This window comes from Cornus florida, unplaced genomic scaffold (assembly GCF_030987335.1).
Source record: "Cornus florida cultivar Cherokee Brave unplaced genomic scaffold, ASM3098733v1 CherokeeBrave_3.0.0_Hap2_Chr06, whole genome shotgun sequence".
NCBI lineage: Eukaryota > Viridiplantae > Streptophyta > Magnoliopsida > Cornales > Cornaceae > Cornus > Cornus florida.
In genome coordinates, this window is record NW_026775576.1 from 44,516,139 (window position 1) to 44,536,679 (window position 20,541).

A 20,541-nucleotide genomic window follows, 5' to 3' on the forward strand; every position below is an offset into this window, starting at 1 on the left:
TGAACTATGTGTAATATAATCTTATTGCAATAATATGATCTCATATAATAAATCTATGATTGATGACAATATAAATAATCTAATTTTAAATATAAAAGTTATAAACTATCCTGGCTTCTTTGACTTATTTTTATAAGTCTACACAAGCATCTATTTAAGAGTTTATAATCATAAAACACACAAATCTATAATTATTTACTTGTTCACGAACACACGTGAGTCTACACAAATTTAAAGTTCGCAAAACTACACAAGTTTAGCCTAACAATGTTTTCGTTTATTTAACGAATGAGTTCAAAGATGATTTTTCTTCTTCTTCTTCTTTTTTTTTTTTTTTTTTTTTTGACAAAAACACAGGCTATTTACACATCCACTTTATCCTTTTTACATTTCGAACCCTCACTATCACTTTAGAAAGTAATGAAGATACTAGACCACAAAACTTTTCCACAATACGAATTTTAAACAACGTTGTTCTTACATTCCTTATGAACAACTTGGTTATTTTTTAGTGCTAATATGATTTAAAAGTGTAATCAATGCCAAATGACAAATTATGATTATATAAATATATTCACCTTCGATTTTATTAATCATTAATGTTAAGAGAATTTGTTATAAAATGGATATTTAAGAATGATTAATTTAATATTTGAATTAATGACTTTTGATATATTCAAGTGTAAATAAATTTTTTTTTTTTTTTAAAACAATGTCATTGTGGATAAATTTCTTATTTATAAATGTACACAAGATATTTCTCTGTGTATATATATTTATATTATAATAATAAAGAATGAGAGGTGATATTGACACTCCAACAAACTCCTCTAACACTCCAACCTTAATTATTTTATTACTAATGAAATAACCACCATGCAATTTTATTTGTGTTTACAAGGGTGTTTTTATCTATTTAGTTTTTAATTGAATTAAATTTTCTCACACAAGCAAACACTTTCAATTAAATTTTCACTCAGATAAATACATAATTCACATACAGATGAAGCAATCTTTCTAATCTATAAAATATAATATACGATGAATTGAGAATAAATACAATTACAAATACTCATTGCATATCAGCTCCAAGAATAGTATTTGCTTATAGCAAGCAGAATTAACAGTTCAATCAAAATTCATGATTGAAGCATCACTCAACTGTGCAATCGAAGTCACTATCAGCGATCATCTACCATTCAATCCATATACAAATTAAGAGTTTGTAAATTTACGGGGTGAAGGTTTATAAAATAAAAGAATGATATAGAGTATTTGATGATTTGTTTTGAGTTGTTATTTGAATTTTTATATGCAACGGAAAACTAGTATTTGAAGATCTCATGATGTAAGAGAAGGAAAAGGATCAACAAAGCTAGAGAGAGTAATTGAATCAAAAAAAAGACAGCTTCAGGCAAGGACCCAATGTGGTACCAGGGCATCCCCAGTGGACTATTTATATTTTTATTTTATATCTTAATTTTTAAAAAATTTATGCATATAGTTTCACTAAAATTACAATTTATCTCCCACTGCATTTATTTATTTATTTATTTTTACTTTAAATTTTTAAGAATTTATGAAAATCCCCCCTCTAGAATTACAATTCGGCCCCACTAATTTTTTTTTTTTGCATTTTATACTTTACATTTTTAAAAATTTATGAAAAAATCTAATTGAAATTATAAAGATAGACCCACTGTATAAGTTTGCCTCCAAAAATTAAAAGTTTCCCCTCTCACAAAATTTTGTGGGTCCGTCACCGGGCAGTTTAGTCATTTCATTTGCTAAAAGAAATAGCTGAAACCCAGAGGAGTTTGTTGAAGCGTGAATACCATCTCTCTATAAAATAATGATTTAAGGATTGAATTCAAATTCGTTAGTTACTAAATTCAATTTACATTAGTGTTGTGTTGTGGTGAACCTTATTATATAGCGTAGTCATAGCGTCATGTGATGAGATTTAACTCCACTCACGTAAAATTAAATTGAATTCGATCAAATTCAAACCCCTAAATTACTAACTGTGTATATATATATATTTATATTATAAGTCTATCTATCTACTATACTGAACTTTGGAGTGGCTGTTCAAATGCTTCATCTTCAGCACTCCCTCTCTCTCCAGACATCCCTAGTATCAGTTCATACTTTCTCTCTCTTCAACAAGCGTAGGGTACCAATATCTGCACGGTTTCAATTCGACGGTTGTGATGGTGGTCTCAAGAGAAGGGGATCCAACTTTTATTTACATCGAGCGGTGGATAGAGATTCTGAGTTTGAGGTTGACCCTGATCAGGCCCGAGAAGCCCTACGGAAGCTCGATCAACAGCTTCAATCTCTCTCAGAGAAACAAATCAAACCTCCAAAAATAAAGGGTAATCTCTCCATCTCTCTCTCTATATCTATATTTATATTGTTGGCTTATTGAATTAGATAAAGGGAAAAAATTGTAGTATAAGTTGTGTGTTGTAGTCCTCCTAATAATTTTGCTTATTTGTGGAGAAATTTGTTATATATGTATGCATAATTACTATAATGATACTTATTTGATAAAACCCACTACATAATTTTGCTTAATTTGCCAATGAATTATGAATATATGTGCACACACACTATTGGTTTATGGAGTTTACTTGGAAGTGAAATTAAAATTTTGCTTATTTTTGTTAATATGGTATAATTAAGCAGTGTATGTTCAAGCAAGTAATGAGCTTTGAAGCTGTATAAAAGAAGAAGCTATTATTGAGAACTCTGAAGTGTGGTAGAATAATGAATTAAAGGGTACATTTGTAAGGAAAAGTATTAAAGCAAAATTCTGTGTAGAGTGATATAACCCTGTAGTTTGTTTGGTACTTCGAAAGATGCCCTAAACCAGACTAAGGTCAACCCGAACATGCTAATTTTGTGTTGGGTTTTAGTCGTGTTAATGGGTCGTATCAAGTTTTGTCACCCCTAGCAATCACTCTTGACCTGTTTGAGTAACACATTCTTCTTGTGTCTTTTAGTTGCTTTTGATAATATTCAAGTTAATTCCTCTCCCTCAATCTCTAACTATGTTACATGGACTCTTCAACAGCAGGTGAAGTACTCATGTCCGATACACATTGCTTCGACATGATTTTGTACTATGTGTCCGACATTTTTGGTTGGACATGCAACTAAAAACCATGTACAATAATTTAATGGGTTTAATTTAGTTACACCCCCTGTAATTTGTCCAACTTCAAGGAGACCCTCTCACATTTGCAAAAATTCAGTCAGACCCCCTGTCAGACATTGTCGGTTGACAAAAACAAATAAATGAATGTAATGACTAATTTACCCTTTTGTCGTTTTCCTATAGACACTTAACCAGACAAGGTTTTTTATAACTCCCACCAAGGTTAGTTTTATTTGTTGAACCAAACAGCAGTAAATGATATAACATCTTTCAAGCCAACCACTTTCTCTCTCTAAAAACTGGGTATTTTTCTTGGTTTTGTTTTGTTGAGAAATGCATGAAAGTGGTATGGAGGTGGACAAGATTCAAATGCTGGGATGTAACAAGATGAGTCGACAAAAGGGGGATGAGCTATACCTAGATGATGAAGAAGATGGAGAGGTCAAATGGATGAGGGGAGCAATTGGCGGTGGAAGCACTGGCCTTGTCTGGCTCTGTGGGTGGTCGACATCGCGGATTGTTAGTGTTGATTATCAGAGATAGAGAGAGAGAGAGAGAGAGATATATAATATAAAAGAATATATTGAATTCATGTAATGATAATGATACAAAGCAGGTATAAATAGGCTAACATCAAACGGCTAGTAAATCCCTATTATAATGGCTATATGATGTAATTATGGTAGTAATCTAAACAATGGCTATAGTATAATTTAATTATGTTAACATCCCCTCTCAAACTCAAGGCAGTAGAGCAGAAACCAACTTGAGTTTGGAGAGAAAATCTGGAGCGGATCAAAGACAGGGGGCGGATTCGTAAGGATCCGACACATTACATGTGAATTTCAAGATAAGGCACGTGAAGCGCATGAAGTCCACTGATGGAACGTGGTTATGCGGTACCGGAGTTGTGAAAATCCGATATGTTGAGGTGCTTAAAAGCACATGATAGACCACTTACGACAAGTGTGGTAGCCTTGAGAGAGCTCTTGAAAGCAAATATTAGAGTGGAATCATCACTTGAGAGACGTACGAATGCGCATGACAGAGCGGGATTACCGCTTGATAGGGGCACAGACGCATAAGGACCACTTTTTGGCAGGTGTGGTAGCCATGAGCTCTTGAAAGCGAATAATAGAATGAAATCATAGAGTGGAATTACCACGTGAGGTGACGAAACTATGAAGATTCGACACGTTGAGAGTGCTTAAAAGCATGATGAGAGTGAAATTACCACTTGAGGTGCTTAGGAGCACGTTGAAAGTGGAATTACCACTTGAGAGATGCATTGAGTGCTTGGAAGCACATGATAGAGCGCTTGAAAGCGCATGATATAAATGTCGAAGATAGGGCGCTTGGAAGTGCATAAGAGAGCCAGATCAAGAACTTGAATCTGAAACTGGGCCAAAATTGAAATGAATTTGACCAAAACTAATTTGGGCCTTAAGCTGAATAAATGAAGTTTGGGACCGGCCCAACAAAGAATATATATATATATATATATATATATATGGGTGTGGTGTGGAGGGATACCTTTATCACTCATATATATATATATATATATATATATATATATATTTTTAATGATGTTGTCGGTGAGTGTGGTGTGGAGGGATACCTTTATCACTCTCACTTTGTGGGCTAGCACACTTTTGACTTTTGATTACTGGGTTTAGCAAAATGAAAGAGGAAGGATGAGATTCTGTTTGTCTTCAATTTCTCTCTCTAGAAAGAGAAGAAAAGCAGAATTATGGAGGAGACTGTTTCTCTCTCTAGATACTTTTATCCTCTGGGGTTACAGACTGTTTCTCTCTCTAAAATGCAGAGGAGATTTGATGAGAGAGAAAGGATGGAGCGGAGCGGGCACCATAGAGCGATGAAGAAACAACCGGCAACTTCTCGGACGACGGCGAGCACGGGACCTTCGGAAACTAATGGTGACTATGATACCGGCGAGAGATGGGTCTACATAGTAGCAGCGGTAATGACTGGGGTTGAGCTCGGAGAGGTGATGACGTTGTATACCGGCGGTGACTGCGAGGACGCCGGAGCCAGCGATTGGAGAAGCTTGGAACTGTATCGGCAGTGCTTATGATGGTTATGCCCGGCGGTGAAGTGGCGGCAGCGGCGACAAGTTCGGCCGTGAACTTGCGGATTCGGATGATGGCGGCCGGCAGGACGGTAATGGGCTCGGTACGGCTGTTGAGAAGTTGGCTGACTCGGCCGTGAATGACTTGCGGTGGTGAGCTTGCGGCTTCGCTCGGAACGATGAGGTCAGTTGAGATGGAACGACAACAGCGGGCTGTGGCTGTGGATGATCTGCGACCGGCGATGGAGACGGCAGCGTGATGGAGCCAATCGGATTGGTATATCCGGGGAGCACACAAATGGGTGTGACAGAATCTACGAGGACTAAATTACACAATGGACCAGTAAGCATAGAGAAGCTCGGCGGTGAAGTGGCGGATGGTTCGACCGTGGATGACTCTGACCGGCGGTGGTGAGCAAGGATGCCGGCGGCGTGACTGAACGATGATGAAGGAGTCACTGGCGACAAACAAGGATCGAAACCGTAGCTACAGACGGTGGTTCGAAACGGTGGTGATGGCGGCGAGCTCCATAACGGTGTGGTGAGCTTAGAAGACGGCGGAATTGGGCCTACCGTGGTGGAGGTGAGTTTGGTGGTCCTGGTGGGTATAGCCGAAGGCCGGAATTGGAGGGACCGGTGTACTATCTGGGCATGGCCGGACGCCTGAGTCGGACGTACCCACTGTGGATGGAGATTGAGAATTTGGAGGAAAACTAAGAGTTGGGTATGAAGAAAGTAAAGGGAACAGAAGCTACTGTGTACTAATGAGAGAGAGAGGAGCAGTAGTGGTAGCTACTAAGCAGCAGTAGCTTGGTTTGATGGGTTTGATTGAGGACTTTGGACCGCCGCCGGAGATGAGGAGCCGCCTCATCTCCGACAGTGGCTCTGATAGCATGTTGATTATCAGAGATAGAGAGAGAGAGAGAGAGACACACACAGATATAATATGAAAGAATATATTGAATTTAATAATGATACCAAGCAGGATTAAATAGGCTAACATCAAACGTCTAGTAAATCCCTATTACAACGGCTATATAATGTAATTATGGTAGCAATCTAAACAACGGCTATAATATAATTTAATTATGTTAACAGTTAGGGTTTCTCGGCTAGCCTAATCTCATCGTTTGGTTGTCACTGTTGACAAAGTCCAATCTCATCGATTGGTCGTCGCTGGAGCCAGAGCCCAAGAGAGAGTTGCAAAATTTCTAGGTTTTCGGTGGGAGGGGCATCGCTGCTCACTGTCGACAGAGTCCAATCTCATCGATTGGTCGTCGCTGGAGCCAGAGCCCAGTTGCGGTCTCGGTTTTCGGTGGGATGGGCATCAAAAAATAGAAATTGAACTTGGACAAATTGCATACGGCACGAGTTGAGTTGAAGCTCCAAACCCACAAGCCACCAGAGTAGAATGATCAAATTTAAATCAAAATCCAAGAAGATAAAATCCGTAGAGTGACAAAGTCCAAAAGTGGGAACCATGGAGTTGGCTCTTCAGCACATATCGACTGCTGATTATGGCTTTCTCTGATTTTGTATTTGCCTTGCGCATATAAACCCTAATTAAAAGCCCTAATCTTATCTCTATTTTCTATCTCTATTTGAATCTAAAATTAAAAGCCCTAATCTTATCAGCCCTAATATGAATTAATTTTCTCTTTTTTGATATTTTTATTTTAGTAAGTTTGCAAAATCTTATTCATTGTAGCTTTTGGATACTCTGATCTTGTGTTTAGCATTTAAACAAACAAAATCTTCTACTTCATGAGAAGAAATTACAGGATCCTCCCTTTTGAAATTACAAACAAAATCTTAAAATTTGGGCTTTAAAATTTAATTTTTTACTCCCTTTGTCCTATATTAGTAGTCCATTTTTCTATTTTTTGTTGTCCCATTTTAAAAATCAATGCACTATTTTTATTAACATTCCCAATTTACCCCTAAAAGATAAAACACATTGAAGTGTCAAAATGGTGGACCCCATCAAAGAATACAATTTAAAAGGCATAAATTTGGAAACCAATGTAATAAAAGCTAGTGTCTTAAAATGTGTGAATTTTGAATGTGGACATTTATAATGGGACAGAGGGAGTAATTTATTAGTACAACTTGATTCAAAGGTGGTATATAGTCTATAACCAAACATAACCGTTGAGGGGCAATTTGGGCATTAAAAATTTAATTTTTTGTTGATGTCGGCAAAAAGCATCTCTGACCAACTTTGACCGTTGACCGAGGGGGGAGATTGATGCGTGTCAGAACAAGTAGGGGGTCTAACTGAATTTTTGCAAATGTGAGGGGTCTCCTTGAAGATTGGACAAACCACAAGGGGTGTAACTGAATTAAACCCTAATTTAATTTTATTATATTATTGCTTCAAAATGAGTGAAATGCCAATATTGCACAATATGTCACATAAAGAAATTATTTTACTTAGAAAATAAAATAAAATATAAAATATATAAATATTAAGCAGTGTCCTTATGTCTTTTTGTTTGGAGATTTGACATATCCGTCGTGTGGATATTTACCCACATCTGACACGCGTACCAGAGTCCATGTAACATAGACCCACAAAGAAAGCCAACATGCAATTATGAAAATAAATCATCATGGAATCATTTTTCATGAAGTCCTAAAACTCACTCTATTTTATATCGTCATTTGTGACAGAGGATCGGCTTTTGAAATGGTGCCTTGTTGAGGATAGATTTGTCTCTTTGTATCTTATGTTAAAAACCAAGTCGCCCCTCAATTTCTCTGAGGCATCCTAATGCTTGCGAAGTTTATTATGAAATTTAGTAATTTTATGCTTGGGAGCACCGAATTGGTGGTTTGGATTTGGGATCAAAGGAAATTTAGTTAAAACTTTGAACTAAATTTCCTCCAATCCCAAATCCAAGACATCAATTCAGTGTTTCCAAACGCAACATAAGAATCATTCATTTCATTGGAGAAGAGGTTGAATTAGATATGTTTGAAGCTGTTTAAGACACCTTATTTCTAATCTGATATGATTTTTTTAACAATTGCAGCTTCAGAATTGAATCGTTCAAGGCCTGAAATGAGAGAAGCTCCAGATTTTTCAGGATCATTTTTTGCATATTTCGCTTTTGTTCTCCTTATGTTCACAATCTTTTACAATGTACTATTTATTACCGTAATAAAACCGTCCATAGATGGCCCAGATGAACCATTTCCGGATACAACTGCTGTAACAGAAGCTCCAAAAGCAACAATTTGAAGCAGTTGCCACCGATATCGTAAGTTCTCATACAGACCAGAAGTTGTAGTTACTTGTAAGTAGATCTTAATCAAGTACTAACTTTTATTTCATTTGCTAGAAGTTTTACACAGCAGTAAAAGTCATTTCATTGCTTGTCACTTCAAAGGAAAATCCAAAATTATTTTGAGAAGGATGAGGTTTGTAGACTTTATCAAAAGCCTAAACTGTATAATTGTTGTAGTGCCATTGGCAGTGACGTCATTGGATATTTTATGTAGTTCTGAAAATTAGTGTTTTTCGATTGTTTTTGTTTTAGGTTGCTTTGTTTTTATGTGTTTTGATTTAGTTAATGTTCCGTGGCTGCTTTTATTCTTCATCTCAGTTTTTGTTTTTATTCTTGATTATGCAAATTCCGTTGAAATGTTCTTGCTTCCGAATAGTTATCTGGTTTATTTGAAATACTGAAGACGAGTGACTCTGTTCATATGAAACCCGCAGCAGCACCACTATTGGATGCATATTGTAAGTAGTCTACGAGTGCACTTGTTCACGCACGGTGTGCCCTTTTCTTGTAATAATGAATCTGTTGTTTGGTAGATATTATGGACCTCAATAATGTGATGCCACAAATAACTAGTTGTGTTTAGTAGGTGGATCATGGTGCTCAATTTGATTCCAGAAATAACATATCATAAGCTAAACCCGTGCTCCCCTCTCCGTTAGACTATCTGTTCTTGTATAATTTTTTTTAAGCTTATTCCTGTTTTTCAGTTATAGGTAGGATTGAACATTGTGCTCAGGAAATGGAACCAAGCGAACCCTGTATTGTTAAATTCACTAGGAATCAGAGACATATGAACTGTATCTGTAACAACATCAGGTGAAGGATGGTTCAATCAAAAGATTATCGTCTATATGAAAGATCGATCCATTATCCTTGTAGGGGGTTTCATTAGAAAGCCAGTCATTTTGAATGTATCGAGTCTTCGACCAAAAGCCTGACATAGATGTTATGGGGTTTGTTCACACCTTAGATAAGGGCATCTTTTATTGAGGACGCTGATGATATCAAAGTTTTATGTTCAATTTTTGAAAAAGAGATGTTAGAAATTACGGGGTGCACAAGAACTGAAGGATGTTTATCAATTCTCTATCGATTGGTTGGACCATAGGTGTGATGATTTAATGGATGGCAAGGTCTCTGATTCAAGTCGTGATCTTGAAAAACTGAAAATGAATGGCCTTTTTTTCTTTTTAAATCAATGCATAATTTACTTACGCAGTGGAAGAAGGTCCTTGTCCTTGAGCTGCATTCTGCTGAAGAATGGACTGACTAGTTCAACCATCAAGGAAAATTTTGTATGTATCAGAGTCGATGCTTATTAAGTACCTCAAAATTCAAGATCCAAGTTCTAGTGTGTATTAGTTACATGATGGCTGGTGCTATTGCTAAATGAAATTGTATTAGTTTTATTTAATTTATTATTATTATTATTGTATATATATTTCTATACGAATATATATTATTGTATATATTTATATTTTATTATTATGAAAATCAGTTTTACTTTTTCTATAAAAAAATTCACAATCAATAACTATAATTTAGTACGATAATTAGAGTCATGGATTTTGACCGTCCTATATTAAATGGTTAGTAATAAAAATGGGTATTTTAATCTTTTGAATCTATGATATTTTAGATTAAAATATAGGAGTAAAAATGTCATTTCAAACCCTTTTTTTAAAATAAAATGGTAGTGCAGCATCTCTGTTAATTATCATGGAAAATATGAATGTGATCCGAATGAAGAAAGAAGAATTATTATTATATTTTTCATTGGATTATTTCAAATTTGTTGAATTGTTTGTTGTGTGGCCACTTGGGCCTTGTCTTTGGGCCTGGATCTTCTTTTATTTTAACTGCTCTTGGGCCTCCTGCATCCGGACCTTGATCTTTCTTTTCTTGTTTGTCTAAGGCTTTTGCTTTTGCAGCCCAATCTATACCGTATATGTTTACACTATTTATACAATTTGCTTGATTTTCAAAAAAAAAAAAAAAAAATAATAATAATAATTCATTGTATTGAAGCAGGAGGATTACTCATCTATTTTCTTATCCTTGCCTCCTCATTTTTTATCTATAAAAGAAAAAATATATATTTATTCTAGCTTCCCTCCCCCTACTGTGCATTTGAAAAGTCAATGTACTATTTTTATTTATTTATTTCTATAACAATGTCATTTTACCCTTCTTGCATTGAATTTATAAAAAATAAATCATCACATCACTATGAATTTAACTCTTTCATAAACAAGATGCTTAGGATGGTGTTTTCTGTCACTTTGTATTTCCTTTGGAATGAAAGAAATCGTCGTTTACATGATGAGGGTCCTAAAGGCTATATGATTTTGGTTAAATGTATTATTTGGGATGTTATGGATGTCTTGGGGGTATGTCTTCAGGATATTACAGTGTCTTGAATCTCTTTGTTTTCTAGGGTTTTCTGGCTGAATCCCTCTATTTGTGAGATATTTTGAGGGTTCTCCTCATGTGTAACTCTACTTTTAACTTGATATATATAAAATTTTTGTCATTTAAGAAAAAAAAAAATATTAATATTAGTAAATTTGGTAATTTATTTACTATCAATATAATAAAAAAAAAACTAAAAATCATCTTCTTAAAAAATTAGATTCCCAAAAATTAGGATAGAGGGAGTAATAACTAATAACTACAAGTGTTTTAATACTAAAAAAAAAAAAAAAAAAAAGAAAAAAAAAAGAGAATCCCATACACAAACCTATTTTTGCAATATCAACAAACAGATAGTAACAAACATAATAAACTGATGTAAGATTGAAGTGTTGCATAGACCATGAACACGTACAATGTTGCATTAATGAAGACAGAGTGTTGGTTGATCAATTCAGTGGGATGTACACACAAATTTTTGAATAGTAGAAACAATAAATCCCAAAATAATAATAAAAAATGAATTAAATAAATAAATAAAGAAAACCTAGATGTATCCTAAATATAAAAAAGGCGATGGTTTTGAGCCCAGGAAGGAAGGGTTGCATAGGATTCCCTCAAGCGGATTAGGTACGAACCAATTGGAGTGAGATTTCACAGCAAAGTTAGCAAACAATCAAAGTTAGATAATGGTAGTGTGGTTGGGATTTATTGTTATTATTATTATTATTAAATAAGTGATGGAATCTAAGACGAAACCACCAAGCCTTTTGTTTTGTTTGGTACTCACATAAAAACAACGCATATAAGTCCGCTTAGATCCATTGCAGTGCAGTGGTATTGGCTTGCTTGCTCAAACCAACCCACAATTCCTCACAATTGAAAAGACAAACACAGAGCAGAAACCTACACAGAGGTATGGGGTCTACAGAGTGGCTATTTGAGAGGATATTGAATATTCATGAGAGAGATATAGATGAAACAAGATCATGCAACACACAGTCTCCTCCGATGGCTGCAGGCGAACTGCCCGCTCCAAGGGTCCATGGCATGTATGAAGTCCCGGGTGTGCTTCGTGAACAAAACAGAGACGCCTATCGTCCAAGCTGCGTGTCTATTGGGCCTCTTCACAGATTGGGGAGAAAAGAAGATGTAAAGGAGATGGAGGCGGTGAAAATGAGGTATATGTGTCAGCTACTTGAGCGAAATGGAACACTTGTGAAAACGGTAGCAAAAGCTATGACGACATTGAGTTCCCGTGTTAAGGAATGTTACTCCCTCTGTCCCAAAATAGCTGAGTACGGTAAGAACATTGGCTCACAAAATTTACTCGAGATTTTGTCACAAACATTCAATTTTCTTGCCAACGATCTTTCTTCCTATCACATTTCACGTTACCAAATTCCTTTGATTGAGCACTTGATTTATGTAAGATGCATCATGATTGATGGTTGCTTCATAATTGAACTTCTTTACAAGAAATACGTAGAGATGTCTGATCCAATTTTGGAGAACCATTTGAAGTACGATCAGGTCAGACGTGACCTGCTATTGCTCGAGAACCAGATCCCCTTCTTCGTTCTTGAAGAATTGTTCAGGCTGACAGTGGAACCTATCCAGGTAAGTAGTACTACTATAGGGCGCCGCCAAGTCTCCCTCCGTAGATGTGTCCTTTCATTCTTTGGAGATATGATGGGACTAGAAAATATTGGTGGTGAAATAGAAAACCTGGAAAACATTTCCCCTCGTCATATACTCCATTTTTTACACATTTGTTACCTATCTCCTTTGCAGAAGGCACCGATATGGTACCAACACAAAGAGAAACCGACATTCAAATACAGTGCAACAAAACTCCAGAGTGTAGGAGTCAAGTTTGGGCCACGTTTCAGAAGAGAAAGCCTATTTGATTTGAAATTTAGCGCGGATCGTCCTTGCTTTTGTTTGTGGAGAAGAGGTCATTTCAAAATCCCACGTTTCTCTATCAATGAATCTACTGAATCATTATTGAGAAACCTCATTGCTTTCGAGCATTGTTGTCCCGGTATTGACAACTACTTCACATCGCATGCAGTCACCATGAGCATCCTCTTGGACTCTGCAGAAGATGTTAAATTGCTTGAAGAAGCCGGAGTCATACGTAACCAGTTAGGTTTCAGTGAAGCGGTGTCAGAACTCTTCAAGGATATTACCAGCGATGAAATCATTGTAAGAAATCAAAGACTTCTTTATAAGGATATGTGGATGCAGGTGATGGATTTTTGCACACCTTGGCGACTAGCTCTTGCTAATGTAAACACACAAATGGCAGTAGCTGCTGTCATTATCCTGAATCTCATCACACTTTTGTCCTCCATCTACACCGTCCTTTCTTATTATGGCAACTAGCATGCAAGGTAAGTATTTCATGTGTATCAGTGTGTATGTATGTCTACTATTTCTTTGTTCCTACAACTCCATCTTGTTAATTAATTCATCTGGATTTGTATTACTAATCTGAAATGTACCGTTAATTAGAATTGTATTAGCACTTGTGAGAATGCGTGTAAGTCATTTATGTACTGTCATCTTTATGCTTGTCATTCAAATCTCTATCTTTATTGTATGATTATCATTATCATTAGTGTTTCATATCTTTCCCAATATTAATCTTATGAAGTCAATCTTATTACAAACTCGCAGATTGAATTTGTTCAAAATTGTAATATTTTACTTGCATCTGCAACTATTTCAGATCCACTGCAAGGTGAGACTTGAGAAATCATTGACATTTAAGATAATAGGTGTCTTTTGCCCCTTTGCTCTTTTATTATTATTATTTTTCATATTTGGTATTCACACACACTCTCTTTTGAAACTTGATTTCTTGACCTCCATTTGAAAAATAAGAGGCTGATACCGCAAGGCCACTGACCCGATAATTACGTTATTCTTGCCTTGATGTACTTTATTGTTTTTTGTTTAATAAAAAGTTTTCATATTTAGGGGGAAAAAATTGCACAGTAAATGGTCAGATTTATTGTGTTGAATTTGTTATTAAATTTATATGATGTTTTGAAATTGAAATAAAATTTTTAGGATTTGTAAAATTTAAAATATAAATTCAGGTTGGGTGGATTTTATTGAGGAAAAAGCAGAACACAAAAAGAGGCAACATGGTTTTGGGGATTTTATTGGTATTAATTTAACATGGTGATACAATCATTGCATGTTTGTAACAATTTATAAAAGAGAAGAAGTCGGCTTTCTCAGCCAATAAGAAACGCGGTTGTTAGCAAAGTCCATCACTCCATACCCTCTTATCTCTTAGTTAATCATTTATAAACTTTTTTTAAAAAATAGTATAAAAATAAATTCAAAAATATATAAAAAAAGGTAGAATAAAATTAAAATAAACCCTAAAGAACTAGGTATACCCTAAAAATAAAACCCAAATTAAATTGGAATGAAATTAAACACAAGGTGGTTTGATTAAAAAGAAAACTGAGAAAATTTATATTCCTAGAGAAATTGGTTGGTAGTCACCAAAGAAGAAAAACTGATGATAAATAATATCGAGAGAGAGACAGAGTTGATTTCAAAGATTGAGTCCGCGAGCGACAGAGATTCATTTCAAAATGAGAGCAGAAAGTTTATATTTCTAGAGAAATTGGTTGGTAGTCACCAAAGAAGAAAAACTGACGGATAAATAATAGAGAGAGAGTGTTGATTTCAAATAGGAAAATGATATGAGAACTGAATGAAAGGTCGAACTTAATGTGGCTTGGCCACGTCAGGTTATTTTCTTAAAAGTATAAACGCGTGAAATACCTCTTTGTTTCTCTCTCTTCGCTTCTTCTAATTATGGGTTTTTCTTCTCTATTCAATCTTATCTCAATTGATTCTGGTTTTGTGTCTCTCCTTTTGATTTTGCAAAATTGAAGATAAAAAAAAAATTAAAATTTTCATGTTTTGCTAATACAGAAGGTACAAAAACAAAAAACTACAACTATTGTTTCGGTCCTTTAAATTTTGTATTCATGAAAATCAAACAGAAAAATTGATATGTGTATAAGTTCCATCCAAACGTTTGGACTAGTCTCAAGCTAGAATTAATCTGGAGAAATTTGACCACTAGATTTCGAGAAAGAGGATAGATAAAGAAGAATTGATAAAGAACAGGAGAGAGAAACGAAGAGGAAGAGAGAGAAAAAGAGAGAAACGAAGAGGAAGAGAGAGAAAAAGGAGTTAGCGTCTTACGGGTAATGAAATTGTCTGACGTGGTTATAGCCACGTTAAGTTCGGTGTTTTTTTCGGTAGATATCTTCGGTTAAATTTAAATTAGATATTGTATATTCTCTCTCATAGCTCCAACTGCTCTCATTTTGAAATTAATCTCTGTCGCTCAAAAAAAAATTAAAATGACGTTAGTATAATGAAGTGACATATGAAAACAAAGCGTTTTAGGCTGCGTTTAGTAACGAGAAACGTTTCTTATTTTCTGTTGTTAACCTCTAAAAAGTCAAAACGAAAACAAAAATCGTGTTCAATAAAATATTTTTGTTTTTCTATAATAGAAAACGTTTTCAATTTTTGTGATAAAAAGAGAAAACATTAAAATGAAATTTCTTATATTTTCGGCATTGTAGTGCAGAAACGTTTTCACTAATGTTACTATACAGGTAATATTCATTTCAAATAAAATTCATATTATTTGTGTTATGTACTAAGTTGTATATTAAATGTTAATAAAAATATATATTTTAAATATAAAATATATAAAATATTGTATATTATTTTTTATTTGATAAAAATATATTTTAATATATAATATATTAAATAATAATGTAAATTATTTTTTGTGACAAAATAATTTTTGATATAGAATATAATGTTATTAAATTATTAAGCAATAGATATTTTATATTATTATATATCATATCTATTTATATTATATGTAAATATTAAATTATAATTAATTTACAATATTATAACACAATATACATTTTATTACATATAAGATATATTATTTAATATTTTTTATTCATAATAAATTATCATATGCTAAATATATTATATATCACATAATAAATGTATACATCATGCATATATATGTATTTATATACATAATTGGTGGGAATGTTTTTGTCTTGGTATATCTAATTTTGTATTTATGATGTATTGAGTATTTTTAAAATTTATAATTTTAAATTAGATTTTATACATTTTTAGTTTTTTGATATTAATGGAAGCAAGTGTCGTGTCTGAGTGATTGGGTTGCTCCCTATATCCTAGAGTTCGTGTTCATTAACTCCTAAAATTCTTGCCATGAAAAAAATAAAAAAAATATTATGTACATTTTGTAACAAATATGTTGTATTACTAAACAAAGTTATTGCTTTATGTTTTTAAATTTGTGGCAGTAATGAGTGTTAATAAATATCATTTCTAGTTTTTATTTTCACTGAAGAAAATTTCTCCTTTTTTTAAAATTGTAAAAATATAAAACAAAAACGTTATTATAGCACTAACTCCATAGTTGTTGAAGAAAGATGGCTTTTAATATGTGTAGAGGGCAATGCTTGAAAGGCAGTGGTTTGGAGGCACGTGAGCGGTTGCATAGGATTCCCTCTAGGGAATTAGGAACCAATCCACTGAATTAGAAAAACAAATGATAAGAGAGAGTGTTGATTTCAAAGATTGAGTCCGCGGGGGAGAGAGATTAATTTCAAAATGAGAGCGGTTGGAGCTATATGACAGAAAATATACAATATCTAATTTCAATTTAAATATATATAATTAGAATAACATTGACCACAAAAGGTGATTTACTCTAAAAAAAAAAATAATCATTTCCTTTCAAATTTTTTATTTTGAGATGTCCCATTCGAAGCACTATTTTTATAATATTTTAAAATTATTTTTTTTGACATTAACTTAATTACAGAAGTACAGTAAACTCAGTATTTGTTGATATTTTAACAAATATAAATTTAAAAATTCAGAAAATAATTAAAATGATGTTATTATAGCACTACTGGAGTAAGAGATTGAGATTTATTATTAAACAAGTGATGGCAGGTAAGAGGTAACAAACAACTAGCCTTAATTTTTTTTTTTTTCCTTCACTTTTAAAAATTCTTCATCTATGATGTGTTTGTTTAATGGGTCATTAGCTACCCATTTGACACTGAGAGCGATACAGGGACAGAGAGAGCAAATGGATCCAGGAATTCATTCGATGGACAAATAAAGGAATTTTTTAAAATATAAAATAATCCTCATATCTAACTTAAAATATTATATACATATAATAACTATATATACATAAATATCTAACTTTACAACTAATATCTATATATATACTAATATCGAACTTTAATCTAAAATATTTATATAACTCTAAATATCTAACATATAATATAAAAACATAATAAATATCTATATATAGGTAAATACTAACATTAATACACAGTAAAATATAATACAGTAAGAACAACCAATTTTACATGCACGGATAAAAAATAATAATTTAATACTTAGCATAAACAATTAACAGATAAATAAATCTACTCACAAAATATTTAATCTACAAACAAACTAATTAATTTAAATAAAAAAAAAACTTTTAAAAATACGGGTATCACACCAAGGCTAGTCGGGGGTGCTTTCGGCAATGTTTTTCAAATTGATTTTTATCATTTCCCAAATGATTTTAAATGTCTAAAATGATTTAAGTGAGTTTCGTTTGACTAGTTTGGAGCCATATTTCTCTCTTTTCTTGCGTTAGTCCGACATGTGACCAAGGTAGACTTCGTGATTGTAGGTCTTGCTTGTTTTCGCTTGCTTTTTTCTTCCTTGTGTTCTTGGAACACAGGTGAGATCATTTTGGCTTCATTAACTCACCATTCATGGTCATATTAGCCATGTGGGCTAATGTAGGTTTTCGCTTCCGCATTTAAGTTGGATTTCAGGTCGGGTTCGAAGTTTCTTGGTTAATGCACCGGGTCATCTCAATGCGGGGCGGTACAAATTCATTAAGCACCATTACATGATTACTACTCTTATAATCACAAAAAACAAGAAAAGTTTGAGTTCAATTAAAACGAGATCAATTTTAAGAAAAGAGATTAATATCATTAGAACATAATTTATTCATTAAAAACCCAATTGCTTAATATTACTGAGTCAATTGCTCACAATCATGCAATTAATATAAATAATTAATAAAATCCCAAAGTTAAGAACAATCAAACTATGATACTAGGAATAGGGTTACATGTAACGACCCGAATCCGTGGATCCGGACTGTCACCCGGGTCCTTACCTGAACCCGGGGTTAATTAGGTCATACACTCTATTTCCTATGTTCAAACCTGTTATAAGACTCACTCCGGAGCTCAGAATACCCAAGGATACAAGCTTACAATGCTGGTCAACATTTTAGGTCAAAAGGGACAGTCAGCCGGCTGATAGGCCTTCATCGGTCGGCTGCCAAGGCATGATCGGCCGGCTGACCTACATGGTTGGTTGGCCGAAATGGTGATGAAGTTTACAGGCTCATGAGACTTTCACTATAGGCGTTTCGGTTGGCTGACGATGGGGGTTCGGTCAGCTGATGGTGAGGATCAGCCGGCCGAAACATGTCTCTGGGCCCTGTACCTCACTGGAATGATCACTCTACTACCCCTTTAGCTCACACCAAACCTGTATTTCAACCACTTCCCGAATTCACGGCATCAAAATATGATGAAACACAATTAAGTAACCTCAATAATAGACTAGAATATGATCACCATTCCCATTCATCATTAAGTGTTTACATTCTATTAAATTTACATCTAAAAGATCATCAAACATCTTAATTATATTACATAGCCATGGTTTACAAAATGAATACACTTTTCTAAAACATAGGACTTTACAAAAGAATGAGAAATATACAAAAAATGACAAAATACAATTACAAGTCTTCATCAAACTTGTGGTAGAATATCATCCGCTACTTCCTTCTCGAGCCTTGAAAAATGTTAAATAACGGGGTGAGCAAATTGCTCAGTAGGTAGTGCCTAAGACACATCTTTTGTAGCCCCGTGAATCTAAATAGTGAATAGATCTATAAAGACGGAGTCATACAAAACAGGGTAAAAATACCATATCAATCTCAAGTTCAGAATAATTAAATGTCCTGCCGTGAATTGAATGTTATGCATGTCACTCCCCATTTTCCGGAAAATCCATCACTTTACAAACTGTTAATATAACCCGCCCTTTGGTGACTATGCAACAACATGAGAGAAGGATTGGCTATTGTCTCTGACCTTTAGTATCCCCGCAGCGTTATTTTGGGCCCAGATAGCTCAACCATGCTAGGGTAATCTCCCTAGTTCCTGCTAGACTATATTAACACACCGGCCCTTTGGTGAATCCACGGCGACCGGGTTTTCTCAAAACACTTTATCAAAATTTCTCCTCAAAATCCCCTTTCACTTTTATTTCAAAACACTTTCCCTTTTCTTTCGTGCCCAATGCTATGAAATGCATGTCAAGTATTCCACCAATAATATGAGCATAAGAGAAATTTACACTACATAATTTAACATGCTCTTTCATAGCAACTTCTAGAAAAAGATTAATAAGCATTGTAGGCATGTTAATTAACATCTAAGCATGCTTTTCACATAATTTCATCAGCACATACAAGTATAGATTCCAAGTACAACAAATATAACATTCTCAAGGCAATTAACTTAAAATTAAGCATGCTCTACAACAAATATGGAGAAATAATTCACAAAGGGATAAGAAAAACATGGGTTAGAGACCCCTACCTTAAATGATGCAAAACTCCCAATTTTACACTTTAGGATTAGAGATCCTCCAAATGGTGGCCAAATGAAAATTGGCTCCCATCAACTTAAAGATCTTATCGTGGGCTTCAATTTGCCGCAAACAATACTTAAAAATACCAAAAGTTAAGAGAGAGATCTAACTTCAAAGAATTGAAGTAAAAAGGAAAAATAAAAGAAGCGGAAATGAGGGGAAGAGAGAACATGCGGGAGTGAGAGAGAGAATTGAGAAAATTTGAGACCAAAATGTGGTCTCCAACCCTTTTTGTGCAATAATGGTAGGTCCCACCTAATTATTTTATTTTCTCTTTTTCTTTTGTTTTAATTATGCATCACACACAACATATATGCACACATTAAATCATAACCATATGCAACACATTAAATAAATCAAATATGATGCAAAATGAATCCCAACCAAAATCCCCGAATGCAACCGTACCGGCAGCGGGTCCACACGGAACCGTCCAGCGCGAAAGCTGAAAAATGGAAAAATAATCACCCTTACATTTCAAAGAGTCCTGGACTCAATGAAATGTGCCAAACAACTCCCAGACACAATCGGCACAGCCCGCAATGTCCGGTACGTAAAATGACAAAGACAAAAATGCCCCTACAACGGCAAAATTTTCAAAAAATGAAAAATGCCGAAAATTGGAAGCATCACAATCTCCCTAACTTAAAAGGATTTCGTCCTCGAAATCAAGTCATACCCGAGGAAGAAAACAACTCTGGATACTTAGAGCGAACTTCTTGCTT

The 20,541-nt window shown here is 34.3% G+C and overlaps 2 protein-coding genes across 4 annotated transcripts; both read left to right on the plus strand.

Annotated features, from left to right (window-relative positions):
* Nucleotides 1–1,960: 1,960 nt before the first annotated feature.
* Nucleotides 1,961–8,793, plus strand: LOC132311406 (uncharacterized). 2 transcript variants are annotated; one of them, XM_059809307.1, is made up of 3 exons: nt 1,961–2,378; nt 8,288–8,515; nt 8,600–8,793. In XM_059809307.1, the coding sequence occupies exons 1-2, from the start codon at nt 2,096–2,098 to the stop codon at nt 8,494–8,496; spliced, it is 492 nt and encodes a 163-aa protein (XP_059665290.1). In that variant the 5' UTR covers nt 1,961–2,095; the 3' UTR covers nt 8,497–8,515; nt 8,600–8,793. The 2 variants fall into 2 exon arrangements, with proteins under 2 accessions (XP_059665290.1, XP_059665289.1); XM_059809306.1 differs by having other exon boundaries at nt 1,966–2,378; nt 8,597–8,793.
* A 2,923-nt stretch (nt 8,794–11,716) lies between these two features.
* LOC132311405 (UPF0481 protein At3g47200-like) lies at nt 11,717–13,583 on the plus strand. 2 transcript variants are annotated; one of them, XM_059809304.1, is made up of 2 exons: nt 11,717–12,911; nt 13,029–13,583. In XM_059809304.1, the coding sequence occupies exons 1-2, from the start codon at nt 11,873–11,875 to the stop codon at nt 13,340–13,342; spliced, it is 1,353 nt and encodes a 450-aa protein (XP_059665287.1). In that variant the 5' UTR covers nt 11,717–11,872; the 3' UTR covers nt 13,343–13,583. The 2 variants fall into 2 exon arrangements, with proteins under 2 accessions (XP_059665287.1, XP_059665288.1); XM_059809305.1 differs by having other exon boundaries at nt 11,717–12,574; nt 12,749–13,583.
* The last annotated feature ends 6,958 nt before the right edge of the window (nt 13,584–20,541 follow it).